Genomic DNA, 19,485 nt, shown 5'->3' with positions numbered 1-19,485 from the left:
AACTAGCCGCAATCTGTACATAGGATTGCAGGGACAGTCGCAGCCAACGAAAACCCTTACAGCTCACAAATATTCATTAACTTGAAATCGGACACAGTCGTTAGCTTTATAAAACATATAGTTATATGTTGTGGGTGGCGATACAAATTCAAACTGTAAATATACTCAAATTACGACCAAAATGAAGCTAACTAGCCGCAATCTGTACATAGGATTGCAGGGACAGTCGCAGCTAACGAAACCCGTACAGCTCACAAATATTCATTAACTTGAAATCGGACACAGTCGTTAGCTTTATAAAACATATAGTTATATGTTGTATAGCTAAGTGGCGTGACATGAGCTTTATATCGTTGATTTCTCGCATAAAAAAGTCTCAGAAGTGAATTTGGTAAGGAAACATTGCAGTGTCTGGAATATGAGATTCTGTTGCGTTTCTAATGTCTGTGTATTGGAGATTCGCTCAACCAATCAGCACACGACCTCTAATGCGTGTGTATGGCGAGTCGCTCAACCAATCAGCTGCTCGTCTCTATGTGTGTTAATGCGGGACTAAGGCTCAACCAAGCAGCGCGCAGCTCATCTAAATATTCATGACCATACCATATTTGGAAGAAAAGCTCTTGTTACAAATAGGGCCAAAACACAGGGATGCATAAGGGCCAATAAAATATCAACCAGGCCATTTTCAGCCCAACTAATGTTACATACCCCATTAGGAGACCATAAGGAACAGTGTGAAATACCCTATATAATCATTCTATCACCCCTTTAAAAGCTTTCTGCTAAATCTCTTCAATGCATGATGAAGGAAAACGCCAACATAGTCTTTTATTTATTGGATTTATATTCCAAAAAAAAGACCCCTAGTATCTTCATTTTCTTTATTTTTTAATGTTTTGTTGTATATATTGTATCTACTTCAAAGCTTTCAACACTTTTTTGGACAAATGTACAAACACATTGGGCCTTGTTTGTTTGTATGACTATTATACAATAAATAATATAAAAAGACAGTCAATATACGGTCGATATGAAACCATAATGTGTAAACGGGCTGAGGTAGATGGACCCTGAGCATTGAGGTTGTGAAAACCAAAGTTTTAGTTTCTGTAGAAGACACACGTATCTGAAATCAACCAGGTTTTAAGAAAAACCTGTTATATTTACCATGTCAGGGAGACAAAAACCTTGAAAAAACTCGACAAAAATGTTGAACAATGCGACAAAATTCATGGCTGAAAAAAGCTTGAAAAAGTGAGAAACATTTCAACAAAATAAAAAAAATAAACAAAGCAAAATGTAGTAAAAAAGTGTCAAAAAGGCTGTAAAATTGACATTTTTTGAACCTATCGTTATTATGAGTGTAAATATGGGAGACCAGGGAGGGTTGTAACATCTTGAATTCGTCCAATCAGAAACAAGCTAGAGTGACAACACTCACTCTGTACATGTTCAATTTCAGTTCAAAAAAGGAGCTTTATTTGCAGTGGTGTAGTCTAATGTATTGTAGTGGGTGTACTGTACTGTATATGGGCCAGAATCTGCCTTTGGGGGAGGAGGGGGGGCCATATCACAGTGGGGGGTCTGAGTGTCCTCCCACTGGGAAGTTTGGAGCACCAACGACTTCATTTCCTGTATTCTGATACACTTTTCTGCACCAATTTACGGTGGGAATACCTTTATTTAGCCTATGTGAAGAAGAAACCCACAGATGACAATTCAAAATATATCAATAATATAGTGTAAAGTATGTCGATGCGTGTCATTAGGCATTTTCAAATGGGTATATGTAAATCCTGGAGCTTTCTCAGTGAGTATACTGCGTATACCTGTGTATCATGTAGACTACACTACTGGTCATTTGAAACGAGAGTTTCCTGCAAACATTTTTTCTTAGGTAAAGGTAAAAGGTAAAAATTTTACTTTTTATTATGTTGTATTTTTTAAATATCGTCCTGATATTAAATCTCAATACATCCAAACAATTTATTTTAGAATCCCTGTCTTGTAAGCTAAAAATCTAAATTTCTAACTAGCAGCTAAGCTATTATTTGATATAAATATATAACTGTAATGCCGTGTTAAAACCGTCCCTGGACCAAGATTAATTTTTAAAATCTAAAGTCCTAAAGAGTCACCAAATGTTGAATCCAAATCTGAGTCACCAAAGTTTAAACACCAAAAAATGTCTCATTTTAGTTATTCATTCATAGATTTTCTGTACCTAACTATTGGTACATTTCTCTGATTATTTCAGTCATATTACATGTTTTTGTTTCCATTAAAACTTCAAGATTTAGTCAAAGATATTCATTTAGGCTGAATATAAACTGTATATATATATACTTTATATATACTGTATATATACAGTACAGGCCAAAAGTTTGGACACACTTTCTCATTCAATGCGTTTCCTTTTTATTTTCATGACTATTTACATTGCAGATTCTCACTGAAGGCATCAAAACTATGAATGAACACATATGGAATTATGTACTTAACAAAAAAGTGTGAAATAACTGAAAACATGTCTTATATTGTAGATTCCTCAAAGTAGCCCCCCTTTGCTTTTTTTGGTAACTCTGCAAACCCTTGGTGTTCTCTCAATGAGCTTCATGAGGTAGTCACCTGAAATGGTTTTACCTTCACAGGTGTGCTTTGTCAGGGTTCATTAGTGGAATTTTTTCCCTTATTAATAAAAAAGCAAAGGGTGGCTGCTTTGAAGAATCTAAAATATAATACATGTTTTCAGTTATTTCACACTTTTTTGTTAAGTACATAATTCCATATGTGTTCATTCATAGTTCTGATGCCTTCAGTGAGAATCTACAATCTAAATAGTCATGAAAATAAAAAGGAAACACATTGAATGAGAAGGTGTGTCCAAACTTTTGGCCGGTACTGTATATATATATATATATATATATATATATATATATATATATATATATATATATATATATATATTTATTTCCCTCTGAGATGTAGTGGAGTAGAAGTAGAAAGGAGCAGAACATGGAAATACTCAAAGAAAGTACAAGTACTCATAAATGTGTCGGCTACTTAACCCTCGTGTTGTCCTTGGTCAAAATCAAGACTTTTTCAAATTTTTTCGACACATTGTTTGATGCTTTTTTCAACATTTTTGACGTTTCTTTGAATATTTTAGTCGCTTTATAATATATTGTTATTGCCTTGTTGTGTGATGTTTCTTTCAAGGCTTCATTCTGCAGTTTTCCAGGCTTTCAATGCCTTTAGTATTTTTGTCTTTATTTTTGCTTTTGTCACTTTTACGTCATTTAAGACAACATTCTTTGAAGTTCTTTTTTAAACATTTTAAATGTGAAGAGCGCTGAACCATCCGTGTTATTTTTGGGAAATTGTTTTGAAAGAAACCCAAATTTCTGATACAGAAAACTTTGAAAAGAGGTCAACAGGAGGGTTAACTTGTTTTGTTTTTGTATAATTGAGTCTTTTCTTTTCATAACATTTTCTACTTTTCTCCACTTCACAAAGTCTCTTTATTGTTACATAACCAGACTGCTTTATGAATGAGTGAACATGACGACATTAAAACAGACCCAGAGTTAAACTGTCACATGTGTTTTATTCAACAGGTAGTAACAGATTACTCTGATTCATCAGGTAGTAACAGATTACTCTGGTTCATCAGGTAGTAACAGATTACTCTGATTCATCAGGTAGTAACAGATTACTCTGATTCATCAGGTAGTAACAGATTACTCTGGTTCATCACGTAGTAACAGATTACTCTGATTCATCAGGTAGTAACAGATTACTCTGATTCATCAGGTAGTAACAAATTACTCTGGTTCATCAGGTAGTAACAGATTACTCTGATTCATCAAGTAGTAACAGATTACTCTGGTTCATCAAGTAGTAACAGATTACTCTGATTCATCAGGTAGTAACAGATTACTCTGATTCATCAAGTAGTAACAGATTACTCTGATTCATCAGGTAGTAACAGATTACTCTGATTCATCAGGTAGTAACAGATTACTCTGATTCATCAGGTAGTAACAGATTACTCTGATTCATCAAGTAGTAATAGATTACTCTGATACATCAGGTAGTAACAGATTACTCTGATTCATCAAGTAGTAACAGATTACTGACTTCTATGAAAGTGAACAGGTTCTCCGTTCTCACATCTGACTATAATTCTTCTGTTGTAACGAGGTACTCCGTTGTACCGACAGTTGTAGGGAACAGCAGGTGGATTCTGATTCACCAGGTTACAGTCAACAATTGGGAAAGTAGCTGTGCTAATTCTCATACTGTTGCCATATGGCGCTCCTCCTCTACCACAGATGGCTCGGACGGCGTTCACATCCTCGGTGATGATGAAGGTATTGAAAGTCTTGCAGCTGATTCTTGGGTTCACTTGTGTGGGTGGGTTCACAATTCTTTTGGCTCTCATCACCTGGGTACATTGGCCAGCAGTCATCCACTCTTTGATATGCTTATTTTGAAACTCAGCCCAACTTTGTCCGTCCACAGAGAGCACGGCAGCAGAGATCAGCAGAACACCAGCAAAGATAGAGATCTTCATGTTGATCTGGAACACAGAGTTATAAAAGCTGTTAGAGACTTTACTCTGACATATCTAACATCTCTTTATATTATCATATAAAAGCTGTTAGAGACTTTACTTACTATATCTACCATCTTTATATTATCATATAAAAGCTGTTACAGAACTTAGTCTATCTTTATATTCATATAAAAGCTGTTAGAGACTTTACTCTGACATATCTAACATCTCTTTATATTATCATATAAAAGCTGTTAGAGACTTTACTCTGACATATCTAACATCTCTTTATATTATCATATAAAAGCTGTTAGAGACTTTACTCTGACATATCTAACATCTCTTTATATTATCATATAAAAGCTGTTAGAGACTTTACTCTGACATATCTAACATCTCTTTATATTATCATATAAAAGCTGTTAGAGACTTTACTCTGACATATCTAACATCTCTTTATATTATCATATAAAAGCTGTTAGACACTTTACTCTGACATATCTAACATCTCTTTATATTATCATATAAAAGCTGTTAGAGACTTTACTCTGACATATCTAACATCTCTTTATATTATCATATAAAAGCTGTTAGAGACTTTACTCTGACATATCTAACATCTCTTTATATTATCATATAAAAGCTGTTAGAGACTTTACTCTGACATATCTAACATCTCTTTATATTATCATATAAAAGCTGTTAGAGACTTTAGTTTGCAAAGAAACACTGTGTAACTATAAAAGCCTGAAGATGTTCTACAACCAAAAGTACTACATTCATTATTTTTTGTAAGTTAGACAGTGTGCAGGAATTATTTTGTAACCTTTCTCCTGCTTGTTCCTCTTCAACGCAGCTGTCTCAACTTCATAGGGGGGGTGCTTACAACCCCCAATTATCAAAAGTAGGCTGTGACTCTGAAGTTTTTGTCGGTTTTTCTGATATTTTTATCCTTTTCTAAAATGTTTTTGTTGCTTATTTCAGGTTTATTTTGGACAATTTATTTCAACGTTTCTGTTGCCTTCTGGAGTTATTTTTTTCGATGTTGTTGTTGCTTTTTCCGAAATTTTTTCCTCTTTGGTAACCTTAAAAAAAAGTGCCTAAAATGTCGAAAGAAAAACATGAGTATAAGTTTTGTCAAGAAATTGTCAACAAAAAAGTGCCCCAAAAAATAAAAATAAAGTGACTAACATGTTGAAGAAAAGGTTAAGGTTAAATGTTTTAAAAATTGTCCAAAAACCTTGAAAATACCACCAAAATGTTAAAAAGTGACAAAAATGTTGGGAAAAAACAGCAAAATAATCGTCGAAAAAACATTGGAGAAGGTGATAACATACTAAAAGTTTGAGAGGAGTCTGAGTCTTACCGAAGACTTGGTGGAGAAAGTTTCAGGTACAAAGGTCCAAAAATATAGAAATGTAAAATCTAAACTGCAAAGTCTGAAGATGAAGATGAAGAGCAGAACTCTGACACGATGCAAATCTGAAGAATGTTCAGACAGAGAAATTAAATAATTTCTCAGTCTTATATCCTCCGAGAGAGGGGTTGTCTCTGAAACAAACAGCTCGATATCATCTCCATATACGGCAAACATTCAGCTACAGGTTCAGACGTTATACCCCCACAGATCAGATACCAACTTTAGAATAAACAGTTCACTGGTTACAAAGGTTCAGACACGTAGCCATTTAACCCCTTCAGACCTGCATTTCTTTTTTAACTGATTCTGACTCCTCTCCAACATAAAAACAAAGTAGAAAAAACACAATTTTGGTAAGTCATGTTTTTAATAGTATTTTTTCATGTCCATTCCAATGGACACCACAACGAGATGAGCGTAAAATGTAATTAAAACTTTAGAAAAATAAGGCTGAGTTTTTCCACATAGAAATCAATGAGGTATGACCTTAACATCTGGAACTGGATGTTTGCATGGTTTTGAGTCTGTGTACAGTTCTGAACATGCACATGAACTTGATAGGGGTATCTCAGCGTGGGTAGGGAACAGCAGTAAGGTCATCACCAGGAAAACCCAAAGCCTGCAAGAAGATAGAGAAATTATGCAATCTGAACATGCACATGGACACAATAGATGTATGATTGTAGATAAGATTACCTGAAAAAAATATCAGTTTTTCCTTCAGTAAACTATGGTGGAACTTCCAACACATAACCATACTTTTTATAGTAGGCTAATGAACTGATAGCACGTTTACTTGGAATGGAACTGGAACGTGAACTTGAGAAGATATCAGCTTGTGGATGTTTTCATGTATACTCATTTTCGATGAGCAGCCTTGAAGCAGTTTCGGTGTGGCACAAAGCACAAGTGGATGTGTTGAGACGTGTCTTTCCTGTACAGTATGGCATCTTGCATCTGGTAGCCTCTTTTTTTTCATCATAATTTGGCATGTGGTCAACCATGTCATACTGAACTTAACATAGAGGCCTTACATCCTGGACTGGTCGGTGAGCTGGTCTGTGGGGGACACGCTGTGGTTCTGGAGACATACTGGGTCTTTAACATTTTGCTGCCACTGTTTTATGGACTCTCACCCGACACTGGGCCACATTCATCTTGAAATGGAGGAGATCCTGGATGTCTTCGGTCTGGATATTCGCCCTCTCAGCATCCAGCCTGTACTCCAACTAACTGTTGACCACAGCCATGTCAAAAGCATGTGTTATCATTCTCAGGGTCCACTTTTTTGACCGAATTTTTGTACGGTACAGACTGACAAGTTGATTAAGCAGATATGACAACTGGTCTGTTGTAAACATTCAGCTACAGGTTCAGGCGTTATACCCCCACAGATCAAATACCAACTTTAGAATAAACAGTTCACTGGTTACAAAGGTTCAGACATGTAGCCATTTAACCCCTTCAGACCTGCATTTCTTTTTTAACTGATTCTGACTCCTCTCAGACATAAAAAAGTAGAAAAAACACATTACAACTTCATCAAAGCTTCCTCGAGGCTTTTTGGCCATCTCTTTGTCAGACTGTAGAGGAGGCCTGGCAAAGCGAGAGACCCTTGCTGTCCCAGCGGCATGAATTTTCCTCTCAGCCAGCAGCTCCAGAAGATTGTACGTTGTGAAATAATTGTTAAAATACAACATGTGGTTGGCCTCGGTGATCCTCTGGCTAAGCTGGTACACCACTCCAGCTCCAAGTCCTAGCTGCCTCCTGTGCTCTTGTGATAGCTCCATTTTAGTGCCTTGGTGCAGCAGAAAGTCGTAGGCCATGCCACTTTTCCCACACAGGAAGTATATTTTCAACCCCCATGGGTGTGGCTTGCCTTTGATGAACTGTTTGACAGACAGAGTTCCGTGAAATGGCACCATTTGTTAATTCAATTCAATTCAATTTTATTTATAGTATCAAATCATAACATAGGTTATCTCAAGACACTTTACAGATAGAGTAGGTCTAGACCACACTCTATAATTTACAAAGCCCCAACAATTACAATAAGTCCCTCAAGAGCAAGCAGAGCGACAGTGGCGAGGAAAAACTCCCTCTTGGGAAAAAACTTCGGACAGACCCAGGCTCTTGGCAGGCGGTGTCTGACGAGCCAGTTGGGGGTGTGATGAACAGTGGCGATAATAGTCAAATTAATAATGGAACAGTGACTTCAAATGGTAGTCGTAGTAGTTCATGTCATATCAGGGCGCTGCAGGGCGTTACAGGATGTAGCGTGGCCCAGCAGAGCATGGATGGACGTAGCAGGAAGCTGCAGGGTTCAGCAGGACGCAGCATGACATTGCAGGGCACCGCTGAGCTCAGCAGGGAGTGCTGCAGGACCACGGCGACAGCTGCAACCAGGGTCTTGGTGCCAACGTTCTCCAAGGAAATACGCTGGGGGAAAAAACATAAGGACTCCGGGGAGTAAACTCCCCAGAAGCTAGGATTAATAACAAGCATTTCTGGGACGGGATAAACACAAATAGTAATAGTAATAGTAATAGAAAGGGAGAGGAGAGAGCAGCTCAGTGTGTCAAAGGAAGGAAGTCCCCCGGCAGTCTAGAACTATAACAACGTAACTAAGAGAGACAGGTCATAAGGAGAGGTAGCTTTTTCGGGCTTAGAACTCTCCCCCTGCCGGATCGGGCTTGGCTGGCCTGCCTCCCTCTACTTTTGTTATATATTATTAATCTAACAATTATGAAGAGAAGCAGGTGGGCCAGTTAGGTGAGCACTGCAACTCCTCACTCCCTAACTATAAGCTTTATCAAATAGAAGAGTTTTAAGTTCATTCTTGAAAGCGATTACAGTTTCTGCCCCCCGAACCCAGATCGGGAGCTGGTTCCATAGGAGAGGAGCCTGATAACTGAAGGCTCTAGCTCCCATTCTACTTTTAGAGACTCTAGGTACCACCAGTAACTCTGCATTCTGGGAGCGCAGTGCTCTAGTGGGACAATAAGGTATTAGGAGCTCTTCTAGATATGATGGTGCTAGACCATTTAGAGCTTTGTAGGTCAAGAGAAGGATTTTAAAATCAATCCTGGATTCAACAGGAAGCCAGTGCAGAGAAGCTAATACAGGAGAAATATGATCTCTTTTCTTAGTTCTTGTGAGAACACGCGCTGCAGCATTCTGGATCAGCTGGAGAGTCTTAAGAGACTTATTTGAGCAACCTGACCACAGGGAATTACAATAGTCCAGCCTGGACGTAACAAATGCATGGACTAGTTTTTCAGCGTCGTTTTGAGACAGGATATTCCTAATTTTGGCAATGTTACGAAGATGAAAAAAGGCTGTTCTTGAGGTTTGTTTTAGATTGGCATTAAAGGATATATCCTGATCAAAAATAACTCCTAAATTTCTGACAGTAGTGCTGGAGGCCAGGGCAATACCATCCAGAGTAGCTATGTCTTTAGATAATGAGGTTAGGAGGTGTTTAGGGCCCAGCACCATAACTTCAGTTTTGTTAGGGTTTAACATCAGAAAATTATAGGTCATCCAGGATTTTATATCTTTAATGCACGCTTGAAATTTAGCTAGCTGACTAGTTTCGTCTGGTTTGATTGACAAGTATAATTGGGTGTCATCCGCATAACAGTGAAAGTTAATTGAGTGTTTCCTAATAATATTGCCTAGAGGAAGCATATATAAGGAGAATAGAATTGGTCCAAGCACTGAGCCTTTAGGAACGCCATGGCTAACTTTAGCGTACTTGGAGGATTTATCATTAACATGAACAAATTGAGATCGATCAGAGAAATAGGACTTAAACCAGCTTAGAGCAACTCCTTTAATGCCAACTAAGTGTTCCAATCTCTGTAACAGGATTGAATGGTCAATAGTGTCAAATGCAGCACTAAGATCTAGTAAAACAAGAATGGAGACAAGTCCTTTGTCTGCAGCAGTTAGAAGGTCGTTAGTATTATAGTATATAGTATTTTCACCAGTGCCGTCTCTGTGCTATGATGCTTTCTAAATCCTGATTGAAAGTTATCAAATAAACTATTGCTATGTAGAAAATCAGATAACTGATTAGCAACCACCTTCTCAAGGATCTTGGATAGAAAGGGAAGGTTAGATATAGGTCTATAGTTTGCTAAGACCTCAGGATCCAGGGTGGGTTTTTTCAGAAGAGGTTTTATCACAGCTATTTTAAATGACTGCGGTACATAACCTGTTAATAAGGACATATTGATCATATCTAGTAATGAAGTGTTTACCACGTGTAACGCTTCTTTGAGTAATCTCGTTGGGATGGGGTCTAAGAGACAGGTAGATGGCTTAGCTGAGGATATCTTTAACATTAATTGTTGAAGGTCTATAGGATAAAAGCAGTCTAAGTATATGTCGAGACTAGTCGTTATTTCTAGCGACTCTGCGTTTAAAGGTGAACCGTTAGAAGTTGACGGCAAAAGGTGACGGATTTTATCTCTAATTGTTATAATTTTATCATTAAAGAAGCTCATGAAGTCATCACTAGTCAGAGCTAGAGGAATAGATGGATCAGTAGAGCTGTGGCTATCTGTCAGCCTGGGGACAGTGCTGAAAAGAAACCTTGGGTTGTTCTTATTGTCTGCTATTAGTGATGAGTATTAGTCTGATCTGGCCTTTCTCAGGGCCTTCCTATAGGTTTTGAGACTTTCTTTCCAATCCAAACGAGATTCTTCCACTTTTGTGGAATGCCACTTACATTCGAGGTTTCATGAGATTTGTTTTAATTTGCGAGTTTGGGAGTTATACCAAGGTGCTAATTTCCTTTGCTTCATCATCTTCTTTTTGAGGGGAGCAACGGAGTCTAAAGTCGTCCGTAGGCAAGTCGTAGCACCGTCTACAAATGTATCAATTTGAGAGGGACTGAGGTTAACATAAAGGTCCTCTGTTATGTTAAGGCATGACATAGAGTCGAATGCTGTTGGAATATCTTCTTTAAATTTAGCTATAGCACTTTCAGATAGGCATCTGGTGTAGAAGCTTTTATCTAATTTAATATAGTCAGGTAGTAAGAATTCGAAAGTGATTAAAGAATGATCTGATAATACTGAATTCTGCGGAGATATTATTAAATCCTCAATTTCAATACCATATGCCAGCACAAGGTCGAGGGTGTGGTTAAAACAGTGCGTCGCCTTGTGCACACTCTGACTGAAACCGATTGAATCCAGTAATGAGTTGAAAGCAATGCTAAGGCTATCATTGTCAACGTCCACATGGATATTAAAATCACCTACAATAAGTACTTTGTCTGATTTAAGGACTAAACATGATAAAAACTCTGAGAATTCAGATAAAAATTCAGAATACGGACATGGAGCCCTGTAAATAACAACGAATATAATTGGCTGTAATGTTTTCCATTTTGGATGTTAAAGATTAAGAACAAGACTTTCAAAGGAGTTATAATTTAATTTAGGTTTAGGAGTAATTAGCAGGCTTGCATCAAAGATGGCTGCAACTCCCCCTCCTCGGCCTGAGCCTCTAGGAATTTGAGTATTAATATGACTGGGAGGAGTGGCTTCATTTAGACTAACATATTCTTCATGGCCCAGCCAGGTTTCAGTAAGACAAAATAAATCAATGTTATTATCTGATATCAACTCGTTTACCAATAATGCTTTAGAAGACAGAGATCTAATATTTAATAACATCTAATTTTCCTATTTTGTTCTATCGTTGCAGTCGTTTTAATTCCAATTAGGTTGTTAAGTATAGCGCATCTTTAATCAATGCAAAGGTTCTCCTCTAGTGGAAACTCCAAGCATCTACTGCATATGGCATCATAGAGAGGACGTACCTTGAAAAACACATCATTGTTATCAGCTGGCTTCTCCAAATTGTTGATTGTTGACCAAATGCAGATCTCATCTGGCATATACTGTTTGAAGTATTAATACGGTCTCATGGGATGATCCTCATGAATTGGAGGATTCTCAAAGGAAGTGTCCATGATTGTAGTGAACGGCCTGTGACGCCACTTGATTTCTTCCTTCCTGGTTACTGTCATCTCCTCCTGTCCTCCTCTGTCACTACACTGTCTTTCTCCTCTATATCAATCTCATTTACCACATTAAGTTCTTCTGGCATGCATGTAACCTCTCCACTGTCCCTAATAACAAAACATTCACATTTTAACTCATTTTATGTATTCTTACTCTTGAACATTCTATTTAGATCTTACATATAAGACATTAAATTGATAAAAACCACATACTAAGAATTAAAAACACTCATTCATTTCTAAATTTACCACCTATCTCACTCCTGGTTTCATCCTCCTCATTTCCCGAGTTCAAGGAGTCAAGTTCAGATAACTCTCCATTTATGAGACGTTCAAGGAAGTCTTTGACTTTATACTCTACAACAGGGTGCTTATTTTCCCAAGGCCACATGGAAACAGGCTGTTGTGAGGGCAGACATCGGCTAATCTCAATTCTGCTCAATATTAATTTTATCTCTTTATAAAAAGCAGTACATTTTAAGGTATTTGATAAGCTGTGACTGGTAAGGGCACAAATGTTATGATTAGGACATGAAAAAAGTGAAGCAGACATAATACAAAATGCAGTTATGTCACTATTTATTTAACATCCACGAATGCAATTGTGACCAAAATGTGCAAGTTTTTGCCATTTTTTAAAGAACAGCATTAAATTACCTTTACAAAGTGCTATTACGATTTCGTTTGTAGTCTAACTAGAGAATTAGCTTATTTCACTTTTTTCTTAGAACATGAAAAAGTGAAGCAGACATAGTACAAAATGCCATCATGTCACTATTTGAACAGCATTCACAAAGCAATTGTGAACAAAATGTGCATATTTTTTGCCATTTTTCAAAGAACAGCATTCAATTAATTTCATTCAAAGTGTTATTATCTCTTTTTAGTCTTACGACCTCATTTGCTGTTTTTCAGTTGTATTTCTTGTTCAGTGAGAAAAATCTAGTCTGTGCTGGGCCTGAACAAGTGCACTAAAGTCAGTTTCAATGTCTGAAGTGGATATGCGAAGGACAGCTGACAGGGGATCATCAGTGAGAGAAGATCTCTATCTGGATTTGTTAAACTTCATCACTTTAAAAGTCCGATATGTTTTCCTGTTAGATTTGGACAACCATTGGTTGTAAGCTAACACATGCCAGTTTGTTCCATTTAAGTCCTATTTTGTCAAAACATGCATTTACCTCAGTGAACAAATCACTCCCCGTCTTCGTCCCTTTCATTGACCGCCAGATCCTCCGTTATCTCAAAGTCTTTCGTTATCCCACGTACAAAAATGAGTAACTGGGCTGTGTCGCGGACATCACAGCTTTCGTCCAGAGCCAAGGAGAAAAGTTTGAAATTGGTTTCCAGCGATCCTCAATCCTTGTCGTTACGGTTCGCCTGGCAAGCGGCACGTTCTCAAACCTCTCTTTTTTTCTCTGGGCATATTAGCGCAGCAGAGTCCACCAAACACTCTTTAATAAATTCCCCTTCAGAAAATGGCTTACTGTCTTTGTCTTGACTGCTGCATCCCTGGGTGTGCAACGCTTGGTAAAACAGCCTGGTTGCTTTTGCAGTTTAACTAGCAAAACTTCAGATGTCCGTTCCTGCTCTGCATTGTAACCCTTTAACACAGCGATCTGTTCTCCACAAACTAAGCACACGGTTTTACCTTTGACTTCAGTAAATGAATACTTAGAAGTCCATGTTTGGTTAAAAACTCGGCTCTCTGTCTCGACCTCTCTTTCTTTCCCAGAAGCTGACGGAATAACAGCTCATTCACGTCTCGTGAGCTCAGTTCACGGCTCTAACTGACACATTACAGTTCTTCTTCTTCTTCTTCTACTTATTTTCTTATTTACTTTACTATACCATGGTCTGGGTGAATACTCGATTCTGATTGGCTGCAGGGTGTCCATTAAAAAGTGATGTAGGACACCTACTAAAGGAGTTCGGTGAAACTGACTGTTTACTGTTCTATATGAATGCGCTACATTAAATCAAAAAGGAAATGTGGATTCATTATTTCCAGCTCGTCCTCTTGAACACCACAGGGTGGAGCTAAAACACACAGGCTGCAAGAAGTAAGTTATACTCAAGGGGGTAAGCTTCGCTTCAGAACTCGAACCTCTGATGGCGCCATTTTGTTGCTACAAAGCCATCACCTCCTGTTAGCATTCCACTGACCGCCATTTGTTTTTTACGTCACTTTGACAGAGAATAACTTTACATCTGAAGAGTTTAAAGACTCTATTTGTCCGTTGTTTATTTCTAAAGAAACACGACAATGTATAAAAGGCTCCATTACCTTGTACCTCACGTTATGGCTCCGTAGCAGACGCTTTTATAACAATAGGCTAACGATTGGGTCATAACCACGAGACTTACTGTCACACAGTAGAGGAATTACCGTATAGTACAGGAGAAGCTCTCAGGCAGTTTGGACTTCCATTATCTGTTTAGGTTTAATGACTAATGTTAACTAGCATGTTAGTGATCAGTAATTAGCCTGTGTCTATGTTATCTCCTTACATATACCTACACTCTCCGTCTCTGTAAGATTGGGAATGATTGAGATTTCTCTCGGCACAGCTACCAGAAGACTTCACACTTTCAGACAGGTTGCTCACGTCACATCTACGTCTTCAAGCTCAGTTGGAGGCTGCTCAGTAAAGCAAGAGATCACCGGAAAAGTGCTTCTAATAGCCTTCACTGGTCTCAGTCCAGAGCAACGGGGTCTATTGGTCCATTATATATATGTCAATGCTTGCAACCAGAGAAGAAGAAGCTGCATACATTTGCACAAAAAAAGCAACAACAAAACATTCGCCTTCAAAATAAAAGCACTGCAGTTGTATTTCATGCATGATGTACACTTATTTACGTTTGATTGCTAACTTCCCATTGACCTCACGCGGGCCGGTTAGGGCCACCCAACGGGCCGGATGTGCCCAGGTCTGCTCTACAAGAACATTATCTACAAAAAATATATATTTAAAATTTTGTAATCATGAATAAATAAACTGTGACACCATACTTTAACTATGAAAAGCTTACAGGTATTTTGTTTCTTTATAAACTGACACTAAACATGTAAGCGTTAGGATAAATCCTATAAATTAATTATATGATTTATTTTCAAAATAACTTCAAATATTATCACTTGTAACAGTTAAAATTATACTGACAGCTAATTTGTTTGGCCAGCATGAACATGAATTTATATTTTTGATTGAAAATGGGCACTTACTCTTCCCACTCTGCAGTCGCTCCGCCATGCTCGTCTTGTCCGATTTCTGTCACTCTCTCAGAACGTGTTCAAAGTCATAACATGATTTTGATTGGATAATCAGGATCCAATCAGTAACCAGCATTGCTGACATCATTCAAGTATTTATTGGTTTAGAGACAAAAATATGTCATGACCCTTCCAATGGACACAGGGACGGCATCAGAAGAGAAGTTAGGATAATATCAGACTCATGCTGTGATGTTGTGAATCAGCAGCTACACGGAGTATGTTTACATCTACTTTATATTCCACTATTACTCTGAATGTGTTAACAGCATATTCTGGTTGGATATTCAGAATAAAACTTAACCCACTTGTAGGTCTCAGTAGCAGTTCAATGCCTTTACAGTCTGAAATTCTGTCTGGGTTTTAATCGGACTAACCTTTGTGTCTGGTCTTTGTCTGGAGGTTGGAGACATGAGGATAGGTGACTGGGAGCCGGCTCCAGAGCACCACCAGCAGCCCCTCATTTCAGCAGACATTACTGTTATGTTTAGGCAAGAAAAACTGAGCGTTATGCAGCGATCAAAGTTAAGTTTAGGAAAAGATCCTGGTTTGTATTTAACCACTTCCAAGGAACACACGTCAGCCGTCAATGTTGTGCAAACAGGAAAAACGTGTAAATCATACGAAGTCCAGAGCTTAACCTTTCGTAGCATTTTGAACCAATGGTTCATGATGACAGGCTGATTTTTATCATCTAAATTCTCACCTATAACGTGTGAGAAGAAAGACGTTGACAGTGTGATGTAATGCAGCTGAAAGTTTTTCTCCAAAAACTCTGATATTAAGGAACAATATGAACACAGTCACTCTCCTGTTGATCTGATACAATCTTATCAGAATGAACCAGGCAGGAAACAGAGAACAACCTGTCCATCAACTCTGCTAAGCTAACAGCTAGCACCTGACTGTGTGTGTGTCTGTGTGTGTCTGTGTGCCTGTGGTTGTGTGTGTGTCTGTGTGTGCGTGTGTCTGTTTGCTGGTCTCTGTGTGTGTATATGTGTGTGTGTGCCTGTGTCCGTGTGTGTGTGTATGTGTGTGTTTGTGTTTTTTGTGTGTGTGTCTGTGTGTACGTATGTTTTTGTGTGTTTGTGTGTGTCTGTGTGCCTTTGTGTCGGTGTGTATATGTGTGTGTGTGTGTGGGTGTGTGCCTGTGTGTGGGTGTGTATGTGTGCCTGTGTGTGTATGTGTGTGTGTGTGTGGGTGTGTGTGTGTCTGTGTGCCTGTGTGTGTGTGTGTGTGTGTGTGTGTGTGTGTGTGTGTCTGTGTGCCTGTGTGTGTGTGTGTGTGTGTGTGTGTGTGTGTGTGTGTTTAGACAGGCTCTGTGCCATATGTGCAGCTCCACTATCTTCACACCCTTTATTGTTCATGCCAAACTTGCTCTTTCTCACCTGTCTCATTACTCTGCCTCTGGCTGTGATTGATGGCCCGTGATTGGCCCAGATGTGGCCCAGATGGATGGATGTGAAACTTGTGCTGGTCCACAAAAGATTGGATTGGTAGAATGAAATCACAATTATATTTATACCTCATTGGGTCCTACTAAACACCATAGTTACTGCAATTGCATAACTGCAATAATCTCTCCCCAACAATCATTCATTCATCAATTCTTTCATTTCACAGAAGTTTGGCAACAGCTAAAAGAGCAAAACACACCAACTAATAAGACAGAATTGTTCCCACTGCACACCAAAAAGATTTAAAAAAAGGAATAATACATGTGAATGATACAACATATGCCCATGTTTATGTTCAGCAAATATGATTCAAATTTACAATCACATTTTAGCCATTTTCAAGCATTTGGAACTTACAGAGTGCTTGTGAACTAGCATTGGGTTTACTTAGTTTGTAAAAGTACATTTATATACTGTATACATATATATATATTTATACCATGGTCTGGGTGAATACTCAATTCTGATTGGCTGCAGGGTGTTCATTAAAAAGTGATGTAGGACACCTACTAAAGGAGTTCGGTGAATCTGACTGTTTACTGTTCTATATGAATGCGCTACATTAAATCAAAAAGGAAATGTGGATTTATTATTTCCAGCTCGTCCTCTTGAACACCACAGGATGGCGCTAAAACACACAGGCTGCAAGAAGTAAGTTATACCATAGACATAATATATATATATATATACTATATTATGTCTATGAGTTCTACTGGCCCTCTGGACTGACTCAGTTTCACAGAGAATAACGTTATCTCACTTCCCGTTCACTGTTCAGCTCGCTGCTTCAGGCTGCGCCGCTGCAGCCGACAGTAACGTTACACATCGCGGATCAAATTCTTCGTAAAAGTGGTTTTATTGTTTTGGGGACAGTGACATGGCTGATAGCTAGCTTGTCTTGTTGTTCAACATACTGTCAAATTATTTTTACTGATTGCCAACTGTACACAACGTTATTGACTTTGGATCTTGCTAGCATAGCGTTAGCTTTCTGGCTCATAACTAAACTGAATGCGCGTCGGACGGTTCACGCCTCGCCGTCGTCCATTAATACCTGACAATGGTCACCTCGTCGGGCATTAACCCTTACATATATTATATCTTTTTGAGAATTCAATGCATGTATTGTTAATCCTCCAGCAGGTATCATCTCTCTTGTCTTGTCTCCAGAGTCAGAAGATGGCCAGGCACAGCCACTGAAAGAGGAAACAACATTATACAGCAAGCTGTCTCAACCAGAAGAGCTTTTGTTATCGTCTTACACACCTGTTGCATATCCAGCTCAATCTTCCCTGTGTCAGCTCTCTCCAGAGTCTTAAACATTTCTGGTAGAGAGACAGAAAAAAAGGTTCTGGTAATGTAAACATGGCTGAAAATCCAATGGACTGAAACAAATAGAAATGCATATCTTGAACACACTCTGTTGGCGTGCAAGAAAATCACATTAACAGTAAGATTTAACTGTGAATTTAAGACTTCTCCGTGACCAGAGAAGGAGCTGGCCTCTGAGCATTGTCCACTAGATGGCTGTATTACAGCAAAGCTCTGAGGTCTCAACACGTTCTCACACTCATCTCCTAAAATATGGACGCTTGGTCAGGTGCCTTTGTCCTTTTTATTGACGCTAAAAGTCTCCTTTAGCGCTTGGTCGGCATAGGCGGCGCCAGGGAGGGGCTTGGGGGTGCTGTAGCTACCCCTAGAATTCCCATAGCACCCCTTTAGCACCCCCAAGAGATAGCGGTGGTTTAGTTATTATTTTGGGGGGCATTTCTGCCTTTAATGGATAGGACAGCTGAGATATGAAAGGGGAGAGACATGCAGGAAACCGCCACAGGTCGGACTCCAGAGTACTTCCACAGTAACGTATTTAGAAGAAGAAGAAGAGCGCATTATTTGGTAGCCGTTAGGATTAGCAAAGTGAGTGTAACGTTAGTAGAGGATTGTTTTTTACTCCCTAAACGTCAATGTGTGGAGACTTTACCAAAAAGCTGTAAATGACACAGAGAGATATGGTGAACCTGTCACCAACCAGGACGAAGAAAAGCCCTGACCGTGGCCGTGATTGCTGCTGAGGATGCTGAACGTTACCCTGCTGTAAATGACATCAGACCAGTGAGGATGCTTAACCTTACACTGCTGTAAGTGACATCAGACCAGGGGATCCCACAGCCAGACCACCAGCCAGTCTGTGAGGAGTCCTCTAATAGGGGTCCAGGCAAGAACTGTACTCTGATCTCAGTCTGGCAGTAAAGGATTACAGTGAAGATGTGTTGTACAGTACTGTGAAGAAATGGATCACCGTTGGTTTAGCCCAGAAAACGTGATCGAAACAGGTTCAGCCATTCACCCTCCGTGGCTTATTTAGATAGTCACTACAGATATGACTCCATTATTTTTACCTTGTGTGCAAGTATGAATACTGTGACAGAATGCATGCATGTGTGTTTCTGTGTGTGGTTGGCTATGTGTGGTGTATTTGGCCTGCTGCATTCCTCTTCTGTGCCACTGTATGAACGCTACAGAAAATGATTGAAACCTGGCTTCTTGGCTGGGATTTGAAATATGTGCGGTGGGCTAATCAGAGTTTTATGGTGCTGTTGTATCGACAACTTTAGTGCATAAAAAACAAAAATCAATCTCTCTATCCCTCTCGTTCTCTCTCTTATTAGCCTAAACCACGTGGACGTGGGTGTGTATCTGCACGCGTGTGCAGTAGAGCTGTCCCACACG

General features: G+C 38.9%; 1 protein-coding gene and 1 long non-coding RNA gene across 2 annotated transcripts; both read right to left on the bottom strand.

Annotated features, from left to right (window-relative positions):
• Positions 1-4,036: 4,036 nt before the first annotated feature.
• LOC120562397 (angiogenin-like) lies at positions 4,037-6,175 on the bottom strand. Its single transcript, XM_039806123.1, has 2 exons — positions 5,928-6,175; positions 4,037-4,585 (listed from the first exon to the last, which is right to left on the bottom strand). Exons 1-2 carry the CDS (start codon positions 6,153-6,155, stop codon positions 4,136-4,138), a joined length of 678 nt encoding a protein of 225 aa, XP_039662057.1. The 5' UTR covers positions 6,156-6,175; the 3' UTR covers positions 4,037-4,135.
• Positions 6,176-17,864: 11,689 nt separating this feature from the next.
• Positions 17,865-18,089, bottom strand: LOC120562412. The gene is made up of 2 exons (XR_005639779.1): positions 18,022-18,089; positions 17,865-17,951 (listed from the first exon to the last, which is right to left on the bottom strand). It is a non-coding gene; the product is annotated as an uncharacterized LOC120562412 (long non-coding RNA).
• Positions 18,090-19,485: the final 1,396 nt, after the last annotated feature.

The sequence above is a fragment of the Perca fluviatilis genome, chromosome 7, assembly GCF_010015445.1.
Source record: "Perca fluviatilis chromosome 7, GENO_Pfluv_1.0, whole genome shotgun sequence".
Taxonomy (NCBI): Eukaryota; Metazoa; Chordata; class Actinopteri; order Perciformes; family Percidae; genus Perca; species Perca fluviatilis.
The sequence above is the reverse complement of the archived record's forward strand: the minus strand, read 5'-3'. Positions and strand labels throughout refer to the sequence as shown.